This window comes from Lactuca virosa, chromosome 7 (assembly GCF_052849685.1).
Source record: "Lactuca virosa cultivar CGN04683 chromosome 7, Lactuca_virosa_CGN04683_v6, whole genome shotgun sequence".
Taxonomy (NCBI): Eukaryota; Viridiplantae; Streptophyta; class Magnoliopsida; order Asterales; family Asteraceae; genus Lactuca; species Lactuca virosa.
In genome coordinates this window covers 42,962,067-42,977,071 of record NC_136432.1, presented here as the reverse complement: position 1 = coordinate 42,977,071, position 15,005 = coordinate 42,962,067, and the positions used below count along the sequence as shown (strand labels likewise).

At 35.7% G+C, this 15,005-nt stretch overlaps 1 protein-coding gene across 1 annotated transcript; it reads right to left on the bottom strand.

Annotated features, from left to right (window-relative positions):
- Positions 1 to 9,863: 9,863 nt before the first annotated feature.
- LOC145123380 (HAESA-like 1) lies at positions 9,864 to 14,012 on the bottom strand. The gene is made up of 2 exons (XM_079058595.1): positions 10,957 to 14,012; positions 9,864 to 10,600 (listed from the first exon to the last, which is right to left on the bottom strand). Exons 1-2 carry the CDS (start codon positions 13,577 to 13,579, stop codon positions 10,209 to 10,211), a joined length of 3,015 nt encoding a protein of 1,004 aa, XP_078914721.1. The 5' UTR covers positions 13,580 to 14,012; the 3' UTR covers positions 9,864 to 10,208.
- Positions 14,013 to 15,005: the final 993 nt, after the last annotated feature.

The window sequence follows — 15,005 nt, the reverse complement described above, 5'->3', positions numbered from 1 at the left end:
TATGTCAACTTTGAATGATTTGTACAATCAGCTGAAGTCTCATGAAAGCGAAGTGAAAGAAATTGCTGAAGAATCAAAGGCAAGTTTGGGAGGTCCACTAGCTTTGGTTTCGAAGATCTCTGAAAGGGAAACTGAGAAAGATGTTTCAGACGAAGACGAAGGGTTCATCATGAACTCAGATGATGAGGCGATTGCTTTCTATTCGAACAATCGTGTGAAAAAGTTCTTCAAAAAGCCATTCAATCCGAAGGCAAAGTCATCTGAGACAAAAGGGAATTTTATGAGTAAAAGTGTTGGGGATGAGAAGAAGAAGGAAGAGAAGAAGGATACGAAGTTTGTTGAGGGAAAAACAGAGAAGAAGTTAAAGGGAGATGCTGGGATTGATTGTCATTATTGCAACGGAGCTAATCATTTAGCTAATGATTGCATGCTGAGGAAGAAAGATGAGAAAAAGAATAAGACGAAGGATGAAGCGTACTATGTGGAAAAGTTGGAGGAGGTGCGTGCGAAGGCAAATAATCTTTCATTAGTTGCTCGTGGTGAACAAGAAGAAGATGGAACTTATCAAATTTGGTCATCTGGATCAGATGATGAGGAGATGCGAAATCCAACCCACGGAGCAATGTATGCAAAGATGGAAGAAGATTCAGATGAGGATAAATACCAAGTTCATGGGAGATGCTTCGTATCAAAAGCTGCTGACAAATCTCCGATGACCACGAAGGTACGTAATATTCTTGAATCTTTTAATATTCCAATACATGCTTATAATTCTGAATTAGTATCTTTCGATGAAACTGTTACTTATTTTGATTCGATTGTGGTATCTGCTAGCAATGAGGCTAAGAAGTTGTCTATGCAGTTGCTAGAGACACAGAAGAAACTAGATTCGAAAATTACTAAGATAGATTGTTTAGAACTTCAAATAACTAATATCATGATGGATAGGGATAATTTGTCTAGTGAAACGAAACTATTGTTAGCCCAGAGGAACATTTACTGTAATTCGGCTAAAAGATTGTATGAGAAATTAACTGAACTTCATCATTCATGCGAAATCAGTAAAGAACAACATAGAAAATTGTTGCCATTTTTAGCTTATAAAAGAGCTACGGTAGATAACATTTCGTATGACTCTGAAAAAGAAATAGCTGATTTTAACAAAGTTCCGAATGATAAATATAGATATGGAATAGTTAAAGTTGATGAATGTCTTGATGCGAATGAATTAGTTGATATTGTGAATGATACTTTGACTAAATCTGAACAAATTCAAATTTTGAAAAAGACTGAGAATTCTACGTCTGATTTTCAATCTAATTTTGCTGATATTGAAGATAATTCTGATAATATTAGTGAAAAGATCAATCGCAAAAATAAGCGGGTTTACTCACAAAAATATTCAAATGTTGTTGTGAAATCGAAATCCGTAAAGCAAATTTGGGTTCCAAAGCAACAATCGCCAAAGGTTGCATTGAATTTGAAGTCAAAACCCAAATGTGTTGATAGTTCTTTTGAAGATGTTCTTGGATCGTTGAAGAACACAAAGAACGAGTTGTACATCTCGCATAGTGGGTGGTACAATGTTCAAATTGGAGATTTTCTCGTTCCAACTAAAGAACCAAGATCTTCTAAATTTGATTCGTTCGTTGCTAATGGATCTCGATTCGTCAAAAAGGTATCTCAAATTCTCAAATGGATTCCAAAACGTCCATGATTTCGATTCGTATCTTACGTTTTTCATTTTAGATCGATTTGCCTCGTTGGATCAAATCCGTTTCAACCCCTTTGTTTGATCCAATTAATTTTTTTTTAGATCAAGCCCAACACAAATAATTGTTACTGTTCATAGTTCATGATTAAGCCCATAATCCATTTTAATCCAAAAATTCTCGATCTGTTGTTGTTTATAGCTTCAATTACTAAGTCCAAAAGAAAGTAAATCATTTGAAATCCATTCAAAAGCCCAATTGATCTTGATCCATTACTTTTACTGTTCGTTCGATCCAAAATTGAGTCCAAAATAATCATTTCAATCTCGTTTTCTTTGAATTTCCGATTTCATTAGTCGAATCAAATCAGAAACGTATTTCTTTTGGCTCGCAATGTTGTTTTCGATTTTGATTGTTAACGATAATCACTTGGTTTCAAAAGAAAGGATTTCGATTGGTGTTCATCGATAACTATTTATAGGGGTCAAACAAAGAAAAGTCAAAATCGATTCCTTGGTTTTCAGTGAGTGAATTTTGTTTCTATTTTTTAGCTTAAAGGATCGATGTTAGATGTTGGACGAAGCATTGAGTATCAAAGTTGTTGATTTTTGATTTGGAATTGACAATTGATGTTCGAAGGAGATAGCTTGGGAACGAACTGAGACTAGCAAACTCAGATGTTCGTTCATTGGATTTTGAAAGATTTTTGAATCGATTTACTTTTGGATATCGAATGGATTGGGAAGTTGGTGATTAAGGAATAGATGATTGATGTTTGATATTGCTTGGATTCAACTAAATCGAAAGAATTTAGGGAAATCGGAGGTCAAAACAAGATTCGAAGATTTTGAAATGGTTAAGGATGAATGGGTTGATTGACGAACAAGTTTGCACTAATTGAAATCAAAATCAGATTGCTGAATACGAATCGTTTTGGGTTACTGTTCGAAAAACGAAAGTTTGGTTTGGAATAGTCGATTGCTTTGGGTTGAAATCAAGTGTAATTGGTGTTGATTTTGAGAAATCGATGATTTAGATTGGAATCATCTTGATTTTGTACATTTGGGTGATGGATAGATTGAAGAATCGATTGCAAAATTGTTGTTTGAAGGTTTGTTTTTGGTTATTAATTCGTCAAGAGGTCAAATGATAGTCAAGATCTGTGAATTGATTTTTTATTTCGTATGGTTGGAGTCTGAATTCGTTTTTGATGATCGGAAGAAATTGATATCAATGATCAACTGATTTTGTTGTTTGGTGATTAAGAACGAACTGGTAATGGTTGATGGTGTGAAGTGATGAAATCGACTGGGAAGATGAGTTTGACATTGAGAACGAAGGACGAATTTGTTTTGGTTTTAATGTCGATAGCTGATCTTGTGTTAAACGAATTAATGGTCTGTTCGATTGATATTGGGAACGTCATGATATGAAGATGAAGATTTCGTACGAAGGAAAGGAAGTTGAAAATTTCGTATGAAGGTTGTTAATGATGTTTCGTACGAAGGGGGAAGAAGAAAGCATAAAGTTTTCGTTAAAATGGTCTTGAAATTTTTTCGTTAAAAATGCTGAGATTTCGTTAATTGATTAACGAAGCCAAGAAGAATTTGACTGGAACATACGAAGCATTCGTCCCTGTATAACGAGAATTGGGGAAGAAAGCACAAACCTTTCGAAATTAGTCCCTGAACTTTCGAAAACATGGCAAAATTGGTCCAGTTTCGAATTTGGAGCAAAACTTGATGAGAATACAGAATTTTCGAAGTGAGTCCCTACAGTTTCGAAAACTTGGCAGAAAATACCCAACTTCGAATTTGGACTTATTTTCTGAGAAAATGAGGATTTTACAGTTCTGGTCCTCGTAGTTTGTGCGAATTTACGCTTTATGCCCAGTTTCGCAGATGGGATAGAGTTTCGCATATTTGGCTGTTTTTGGCGCAACGGGTCCCTGCAGAATTCAGAAAGTGACATTTTTTACCCGGTTTTTGGAAAATCTTGCAACTTTTACCCAAAAAGTCAAAAATTTTCATAAATTGGAAATTTTTTTGTGGCTTTTTCGTGATTGTTTTTCCGTGCAAGATTTTTGGTGATTCATTTTTGGTACACATCAAGGGGGAGTATTGTATTGTTCATTCCTCGAGCGCTTCTCACCCTTAGTGGGTTTTATAATCCTTTTTTGATTATAAAAAGGGGGAGAATGATGGGTATTCGAAGCGGGTTTCTCGGATATTCGTTTGCGGATTTTGAAGACCGGTGTTACTTCGAGGGGGAGTTTGGTCTTGATCGCGCTAGCTCGTTGGAGATTGAAGCTGAGACATCCAATCCTAACTTTGAGGGGGAGAATGTTAGGGTGCAAAGTCACTCTTGGATGTAGTGTTTTAGGCTTACCCTCTTGTATGTGTAAATGGGTTGAGTCTTTCCTATAAATAGGAAGCGAGTGACTCCCATTATGAAAGGAACCATTTGGAGTGTTAGACTAGAGAGAGAAACTTTGTACAAACCCATTTGTATATCCTTTCTAGATCTAATATGAGCTTACACAGATTTATTTACTCCTTGTGTTCTTGATTTTACATGATGATTCACTAGATCTTTCTAATTCCGCACATGCCATTATAATCAACACCACTACATTATATAAACGTTTAAACAATATTTTCCAACCACTATATACAGATATGGGCCAGACATAAAACACCGGAGGGCAGGACCATTTTGGCATATAGCACTTCTGAAATCCAACAACCCTATGCGGCCCTTTAAACCAGATTCCCCGTACCGCGAGTAGTTAAAAAAAGATATTATAACGACACTTATATAAGTCATAATAATAGCCCAAATATTTATTATAAGTTCATAATAATAATACTAATTTTAAATATAAGCTATATTTAAAATAGGGTAAGCATAACTTACTTACAATGGGGTTTTAGCTAGGAGCCGAGCTCTGCAGGGGCAGAACTTCGTCGCTGAATCTTTCTAAGAAAGATTTGTGCAGCGCTTCAACGCTCACTTTACTATACTAAAACTACAGAAAGAGAAGTCGAATCACGAGGGACCAAAATGCTCGGGGGATAAGAAGAGAAAGATTCTTGAATCAAGAGAATGGTGCAAGAAATATGAAGGCCCAAGGCTCTTATTTATAGTAATTGAATTTTCAAAAACTACCCTCATAGTTACTTAATGACCTTGTAGTTATATAAACAACTAAACACCCCTTTATAATACTATTTTAAATAGATTTAACGATATTTGTACTAAACTAATGTCGAAAGTATTCAACACTAGTCTTATAATGACCGCATCGTCGATACCTTTCTAATGATATATACATATGTATATATATGTGTACGTATATATTATTTATACTTTATTTTAATACGTAAATATGCTATTATAATTTGTAACTCGTTCATATGAACTCCGTTTTTGATGCTCTTTATATCCACGCGTAGGTGGAGACGTACTCAACAACTTTCATTTAGACTCTGTTGGCTAATTTTGACTTTATTTTTAAAGTTGTATTTTTAACAGGCCGGGACAGGAAAAGTCCGTTAAAAATTCATAACTTCTTCATCCGACGTCCGTTTTCGTCTGTCTTTTTACCGTTGCGCTACTATTAATGAGATCTTCAATTCTCATTTAGGTTGCATTGGCCAAAAATCGATCGATCTAAAATTCGAATTTCGGGCTGTGCACTGCTATGCCAAATCTTAGAAAAATCATAACTTCCTCATACGAAGTCAGATTTTGACCTTATTTTTATGCACACTCTTGGTTTAATGTATATTACAAATTTAATTTAGATATCTAAGGCTAAAAATAATTTTATCAAAAATTCACTTTTTACGTTACGCGGTGTCGTGTCGGTTTCGCCGTAAAACTTCGACGAGCCATAACTTCTTCGTTATAACTCGGATTTCGGCGTTCTTTATATGTATGGAACCCTTATAACATATACTATAACTTGGTTAAGATTAATCCTTCTAAATAATCTTCCATCGAAAACTCATTTTTGATGCTCATTGTCTCTAAATTGACTAGCCCAGATCTACGAGCGTTACATTACTTATATCATATGTTGTATGTGAGATACTGATAGCTTGGGGTTATTGATAACCCAATTTTCTGTATGTGAGTTGTTGATATCTCGGGGTTGCTGATAACCCAATTTAAAGCAATTGATCATATCACGATCTATTTTATAAGCCTACTTGGGTATTGAGTATTTATTGTAAATAACCTAAGTTGCTGCATGTGACTTGCTAATAGCTCGGGGTTGTTGATAACCCAAATTATTGCATTTGAATGGTTGATAACTCAGGCCTGTTGATAGTCCATAGGGTTGTTGATAACCCATAATTGTTATATATGTTTTGATGTGTGTGTTGTATGCGATACTTTAGGGAACTCACTAAACTTTGTGTTTACAGTTGTGAATTCAGTGTTTTCAAGTACTACCTATAAAAGCATGAAGTTTAGCCGATTCAAGAAGTTTGGGACTTAGATTTGATATGCCTATTGAAGGATAGGACACAAGCTATTAAATATAGTGTTAACTTAGAACATATGAGTATGTAAACTGTTGTGTGTATTATCTTCGTATATTCACTATGAATAGAAAGTGTTCAATCCTTAGTGATACCATGATATTTAAATGTTTGGAATGAGTAATATACTAATATGAAATTCAATCATTATGACATTTTAGTTATGCATCAATTTGTTATTTGTTATGACTTTGCTTTAAGTTAATCAAGATTACACTTAAGTGGGCAAGGATTGTTGATGATTTGTATCACCAATATTATTTAAGTATAATGGGATGAACTTGTTGACCAATGTAATCTTAATAAATACTGAACAAGTAAGGGTGGTGCGAGTGCACACTTGTTTGAGTTTATTATGATGTAAAGTACACTAGTATTCAAGGGCGTAACCACTAAACCACGGGGGTCCGGGGGCAGCGCCCTTGGTAACGAGGTCCAAGGGGCAGATCCCTTGGCTGGGTTTTTTGACCCTAATTTTAGACCATATTTTATAACAGTTGTACGTGGTTATGTAACTTGATACGACAGTTTTCGGCAATTTCAAACCCTGGGTTATCTTCCTATTTTTGGTCATTCTGGAATCAGGTACAAGAATCATAACTCTCCATTCTCTTTGTCAAATACTGAGTTTTATCTAATTGAAATTTTGATTGTACCATCGAAATATTTCAATCTGAAAGTATATCACGACTCTTAGTGAATCCAAACAATCGAAACACATAGATTTCTAACATGATGTAGCTCTCATACCATTCTTCTTTTTACCTCTATCCATTAAAATTGGGAAATAACTTCATTTCACTTACCATATATAAAAGTAAAATGTTCCCACATTAAGTAGTTGGACACAATGTTTTAAAACCCGGGTCGACCCGGCCGGTTCAACCGGTTGGACCGTGACCCGGGGTAGAAGGCGGGTCAATTGAGAACGGTTTTTTGTAAAAATACGGACCGGATCGAACCGGCCAGGTTTCCCCTAAACCGCGGTCGAACCGTTTAATTCGAACCGGTTAAAACCGGATTGACCCGTTTTGATAGGGTTTGGATCGATTAGTTGATGCTTTTTCTCCTATCGACTGTGAAGGTGACGGTTTTGGTTAGTTTACTGATTATTTATTGTTAATTGATCACTGTTTCAAGGTTTCCTATTGTGTAGATTATGTAATTAGGATCCAATTAAGATATGTTTATTGATTGTAACATTGCTTTTCAATGCAGTTAAATATGGAATCAAGGGAAGAAGAACCATTACAAGCACAATCTATAACATGTTTTGATATTTTTTCAAAGTTTAAACTTTGAGGACATCAAATTATTGATTTTATATGTCTATGCATTATGAGGAAAGTAAAAATATATGAAAATAAAAAAAAAGATCATAAACCGGGTTGACCCGGCGGTTCAACCGGTTGAACCGGTTGACCCGTGAACCGGTCATCACACCGGGCCAACTAAAAACCCGGCTTTTAAAACATTGGTTGGACAAACATTCACTTTATTCCCAACATTTTGGTCACTCACATCAATAACTGGTTAATTGCTTTTGTTATCAACATCAATATCAGTTCATCCCTTAAATTCAGATATCGGTTCTCTTTACTCGTTGCTTCCATCTAAGAACACAACAGTAACACAACAAACAACACGAATAGATTACTTGTTTCTTCGGTTGATGTAAGCCAAATTAAATACAAACCATATATCATAATTAATCGATTACTAAAGGGAATTTCTACTAAATATGATTTCGACGTCTATGATGAATTTAGTATTAGAATAACAATCCTACTTCCAGTTTATAGACCGAAATGATGTTTAAAGACGTTATGGAGGTTTTATTAAATTGTTTCAATGAATCATTATGTCATTTTAGGCTCTGCTCTCACAGAAGCCATTGTTGACTTGTTGTGGCTAACCATTTGCTTTTAATAAAGAACTGTGCCCATTGATATTATTGCATTGAGACATTAAAGCGAGTATTGGTACATTATGACTAGATATCAAATTTAATCGGTTAACCAAAAAAAAATTATTACCATTTTAATAATATTCGGTTATTAGGTTAGACGGAGTGGATTCAACGAACGCACACCGCACCCTCTATTCAGCATGCCGAGTTCAGAGGCTTGACTCGGCAATGGCCAGCCGATGAGAGAGAAAAATGAATAAAGTGTTATTTTTCATGTTTTAGTGTTTCATATATTTTAATTTTAAGTGTCTTGTGTTTTATTTAATTTCAAGTGTACTTGTCTTTTTAATTTTAATAAAAAAATTTAGTTTTATATCATTTAATTAGTTTTATATAATTTAATTTTAGTTTTATTAAAAGAAAAAATCCTGTGCCAAACTACCCATTGGGAAGACCAGAGATAGAACAATGATATCTATGTAACAACAAAAAGAATGTAAAATTTGCACCATTTCATCTACTTTATAAGTAATATTTTTTTTTAATTATTTTTGGTTCAATTGGATTTTTAAATTACTATTGTTGCCGGATATTCTCTTAAATGGATTAAAAATATGTATTGCTTTACTTGATCATTTTTTCCTTTGCTTAAGTTAATAGTATTGTTTTGAAATCTAACCATTTTTAATATTCTAAAATACTCTTTAATAAATGAAGGTTTTTTTTTGCCACTTGTCAATTTATCATGAGTTTTGACACTTGTTATTTTGTGGTATTTTTGAAATAAATATTATCCACTTGTCAATTTCTAATTTGTTTCAAATTTTAAAATTAAAAGTCATATATTTATATATATGTAAGGTATTAAATATACTATATATGAAATTAAATTGCAATCAATATGTTTCTTCTTTTCTTATTTTAAAGTTTTACATTAAAAAATGTTTACTGTTTACATTTTAATGTATAATTTTTTTAAAAAATTTAACCCGTATAATATACGGGTCTCACACCTAGTTTTAATATAAAGCAATTAGAAAGCAAACTGGTTTTTTGACTCAATAAGTTCATTCTTTTATTCTGAAACCTTGTTTCACTGCTTAAGTTTGATCCGATTCAAATTCGATGAACGACCCTACGACATCAATGCTGTAGTAGTTAATAATAATGAAATAGCATGATTAATAAATATACTACACCAACAAGATTTGCATTTATTTCTAGACATTCCAATAAATGTATTTCATTTGAAAATACTCAATATTCTTATGAATATTTCAAATTTTGAACTTCGTGGTTATATATTATAATCTAATATTAATAAAAAAAATATAGAAAATATTATATGTTCTGTATATGCGTAAGTCTTCTTATTTATTTATTTATCATACATCTAAAATCAAGACTGTTTGAAGTGGAGAGTTTGACTGTTTTAGAGACAATTACATGATTATCTTGAGGTATTTTATAAAAAGTTGTTTTTAATGTTTAGTTTTAGATCATGTATATTTAAGAATTTGAATTTTAATATCTTAATTTAGCACTTCTTTCTTAAAAACTACATGCGACTTTATCGTACCAAGACATAAAAGAATAGAAAGATCAAAATAGAAAATAAATGGTAAAGATGGTTATTGATGATAAACAAATAAAAAATGAGTACTTTATCTAAAATATATATGAGGAAACATATTTTAACTTTCGTAAACAATAATAATAATGATACTTTGAAAGCAAAATATAAATGCCAACACTTGTATATTTCCTAACTATTACATAATTCACCTTACAAACCAAAACTCATTATCCCTCTCCACACCAAAACCCAACAACTCCTACCCTCTTTCATGCTTCCATTGATTGTACAGTACAACTCGTCAATGCACTAAAAACCCAAGGATTTACAACAAAAGAGACCCGGCCCACAACCCGTTTTCAACATCCATAAACGGAAACCAATCTCCCGAAACAACCGCACGACAACTTGTACCGTACAACTCATCACTGCATCAAGAAACAGATCAATCCCACAAGACTTCAAACAACACTACCATGATCCGACACATCATCATAATAATATGGCGTTAATTTCCCGTCTTTTGACCCAAATTTCATAGGATTTACCGACCCGATTTCTTGCAACATTTTCACAACTCTTCTCATTGATGGGCGATTAATAGGAAGTGGGCTTGTACATAAGAGCCCAATATTCAACACTTTGCATATTTCTTCCTTGAAACATGAGTCAAGTTTTGGGTCGAGCACCACGTCAAGACCTTTCTGGTCTAACGTGGTGCAGACCCACTTGACCAGGTCTTTTTCTCCGAACTCTGGGTCAACTGGAAGTTTTCCAGTTACCAGTTCGAGAATTACAACACCAAAGCTGTAGATATCGCTCTTTTCGTTCACCCGTAATGTATATGCATATTCTGTAAACACAAAAGTTAAAAAAGATTAGCAATCATATTTTACCAACTTGTACAATATGCTACACTAGTTTGTACCCTATGCATTAAAGTGCAAAGTTTTCTTTGGATATAGGTAACAATAAATGCCTTTGTTTGGATACAAGATCCCATGCATTATTGAACTGTACATTTTGCAATGAAAGTTGTACATTTGTGATAGATCCTTATTGGTAAAGTGGACCATCTAAACATTCCCTAGAGATAAAGGAAAGTACAAGCTATTTTGATAAGATAATCCGATGGGCTTGTGCATGGTTAACTTGTACATGATGCATTAAAATTTATACATTCGTGAATAAGCAAAAGTATGAAATTACCTGGAGCGATATAACCACATGAGCCCGCAATAACCGACATTGATTTTCCTGCTTTATCGTTCCCATCAACAACCTTAGCAACTCCAAAATCAGCCACACGTGCTCCAAAATCAGCATCCAACAAAATATTATTCGATTTAATATCCCGATGAACGATCGCCGGAACACAATCATGGTGCAAATACGCCAGCCCCTCGCCGGCGTCCACCGCAATCTTATACCTCACCGGCCAATCAAGCAACCCACTTTTACTACTATGTAACAAATCCCCCAAACTTCCATTCACCATATACTCATAAACCAAAAGCTTACAATTTCTTGTAGAACAACAACACCATAATCGAACAATATTCTTATGTCGAATCTTTCCCAATGTTTCCACTTCAGCTTCATACCCGTTATCATGACCCGGACCCGAGAACCCGTTTTCAACATCCTCATCGTCAAACCCACCCGGTTTTGACCCGGCCCAAAGCTTTTTAACCGCGACAGTTTCACCATTGCTTAACCCGACTTTGTAAACTTTTCCGGAAGCTCCGGTTCCGATCACGTTGTCTTCATCTAAAGCTCCCAAGATTTCGTATTCGCTGAAACTTAGCTTGTGAAATGACATTAAGGTCCATTTTGATTTATCGATTGTGGTTGCTTCTTTATTGGATTTGAAGGTTTTGTAACGAAAGTAGAACCAACAAAGACCGAAGATTAGAAGGATACCAGTGAGGGCAAAAATGGAACGGAGTAACCAAATGTAACCGGTGTTTTTAGTGACGTTTTTTCCGTCGCATAAACCTTCGATGTCGCCACAGAGACCCGGGTTGCCTAAGAAGCTGTTGATGTAGATTTTTTTGGCGTATACTGGTGGGATGTCTCCGGTGAGACTGTTGCTTGATAGATTGAGTTGATTTAGCCGGAGGTTTTGTAATCCAGTTGGGATTTTGCCGGAGATTTGGTTGCTGGAGAGGTCGAGGTAGTTTAAGACGGATAATTCGCCGATTTTGTCTGGGATGTTGCCGGAAAATTTGTTGTTTGCTAGATTTAGTTCGTTTAGTTTTCTCAAAGAATTGATTCCGGTTGGGATTCGACCTGAGAATCCATTGTTGTGGAGGTCGAGCTTGGTTAACTGGTGAATGTTAACAATGGTGGCAGGTAATGAGCCGGAGAATTGGTTGTTACTACCGGAGAATTCGATTAAATTGTTGAGAAACCCGATCTCATCTGGTAAATCGCCGGAGAATTTGTTGTTGGCGATGTTCAGGGTTGACAAGTTCCCTGCTGCGGCGATGGTTTTTCCGATTGTGCCTGAGAAGGAGTTTTCAGCGAGCTCGAGTAATGACACCATGGGAAGACCCCAGAAACCTGCGGGAACTTCGCCGGAAATCTTGTTGTATCCTAAACGGACACGTTTCAAGCTCCTACATTTGCTCAAACTCGACGGAATTTCACCGGAAAACGAGTTGTGTATCATTAGAAGCTCTTCTAAAGCACCCCTTTCACATAAGGTTGCAGGAATTTCACCGGAGAAAAGATTGTTAGACACATCTAGCCATGTAAGAGGTGAGTTTTTTCCAAGGTTTTTCGGCAGGCTGCCGGAAAATCGGTTTCCGAACAATCTTAACTCATAAAGATTACTAGAGTTCGATATGATTTCAGGAAAGTTACCTCCGAGTTCGTTTTCATAAACATTAAGCGATTCAAGCTGCAAAGAGCATAGCTCCTCCGGCACCGACCCAGTGAATAAGTTCATCGAAATATCAAGCAGCCGCAATGCCGTCATCTTCGACCACCCCACCGCCGGTAACTCACCGGTGAAGGAGTTGTTGTAAAGCTCAATCTGAACAACATTTGATAGGTCGGTAATCGAAATGGGCACCGGACCGGTGAGTTTATTAATAGCAAGGTCAAGATCCACGAGTTTACTGAGTCGACTCAGAGAGTCGGGAATCGATCCGATAAGGTTGCAGCCGCTGAGCCATAACACCTCGAGGTTCGTAAGGTTTCCGAGCTCCGGCGGGATCTGACCGGGAGAAAACAGGTTGTATGATAAATTAAGCTGCTTTAACGTCGAAATGTTACCGAGCTCAGCTGGAATCTTCCCGTCGATGAGATTATCGACTAAAGAAATCACTTCAAGCTTCTGAAACAACCCGAAGCTCGCCGGAATGTTGCCGGAAAAGTTGTTTCCTGTTAAATCAAGGTACTTTAGCTCTGGAAGCTCGGGCAAGCTGTGCGGGAGTGTACCAGTGAGCAGGTTCTGAGCAAGATTAAGATGAACAAGACTCCGACAAGTCGACAGATCGTCGGAAAGTGTGCCGTTGATGGAGTTATTGTAAAGAGAGACAAACTTCAGGCCTGAAAGACGGCAGAGAACAGACGGAAAAGGACCGGCGACATTGGCATTTGATAAATCAACAGAGACAACAAACCGAGTTCCTGATTCAGAACAAGTAACACCGATCCAATAACAAGGGGTATCGCCGGCGGAATCATTCCAGTCGGAGAAAAACCCATCTGGGTCATCAAATCCAAGCTTCAGCTGTTCCAGATAACGCCCCTCTTGATTCAAACAAAGACCAAAACGCATCAAGAACAAGAAAAATGAAACAAAACAAAGAGAGCGTGACATTTCTCTCAGGTGGTTGAATTCTTCCGAAACGAATGATTCAAAAACAAACCTCTAAAACACAAACTCACAAGAAAATTGTGAAATAAACACCCGAACCCACATCATATCATGAAATTACTCCACCAAGTGAATAAAAAACAGAAAAGAGTGAATGTATATATGAAAATGGGGACAGACACAGTGGTCCTTGAAAGAGACGGAGGTACAAATCACGAGGAGTGAGGAGTTAATTATGATTAGATGGTGCTTTATTGTGCGAAGTTAATTGGATGTTGGATGAAGAACAGAGAAGAAAAAGGTGTGAAAAGGGCAGCCGACAGTGGGTTTTCTACGGGGAAAAGGAAGCGCCTGCGACGGAGGCTTCAGTTACACAGAGATGGTAAAGAGAGAGTGTGATTATGTGTATTTGTGTGTGTTTTTTTGGGGGGTGGGAAGTGGGGTGGGTGGGGGTGGGGGTTGGGGTTGATTACGATGATGATGATATGGTGCAAAAGAGGAGAAACATGAATTTGGATTTTGTATTCAATTCTATATATTCCCCTTTTTTGTTGTTTGTTTAATAATATTCCTTTTCTATATATTATTTAGTATATTTTTATTCAAAGAAAAGAAAACACTCAATAACTATAAACATAATAATATGGTTTTATTTAAAGCAATATTTGGGAAAGCTATGGATCCATGTCGATATTGTTGATAATAAAAACATGCAAATTGGGATTTAATATGAGTTTTGGCATATATATAATGGTGTCGTTTATATGAATTCAAATGCATATTTTGACTTTTAAATTTTCCTAAATGTCGTCTAAATAGTACATTGATGTTGAATGATATATAATTGTATTTCAACTGCACATATAATTTTAATTTAAAATGTGCAGTTTGTAAAATTAAGTATATTTATGTTTAAGTTATTATCAAACCAAGAGTTGGTAAAAAGAATCGGTCAAAAGACAGTTGCACGGCAATGACATGTAACATCTGCCCGAAATAATTGTCTCGCGAGTGGATGAAAGCTTTGTCTCAACGACTAGGTGATCACATGGTTCTAAAAAGCGCGTCATGGCGCGCCCAAGGCGTGCCATGGCGCGAGACATGACCTAGCCGTTACGAAAACGTCCAAGGCGGGTTTGTTAAGCGTGACGCCCAACTAACGTGTCAAGGCGTGCCTTATCGTGTTATGACGCGAGTTTTTTTCAAGGCGCGAGTTTTTTTTTGTTTTTTTTTTTTTTGTTTTTTCTGATCGGTCTTAAGATAACTGAGTTTTTGTTAACTTTTTGATACTAAATATTAATATAACACTTCTAAAAAGTTGATATATTTGATAAAATTCAATAATTATATGATTTATCTTTTTTAATTTATATAAAGTAGTCACGCCTTAAAAAACGTAATGACTCGCCAAGGCTTGTCATGACTTAAC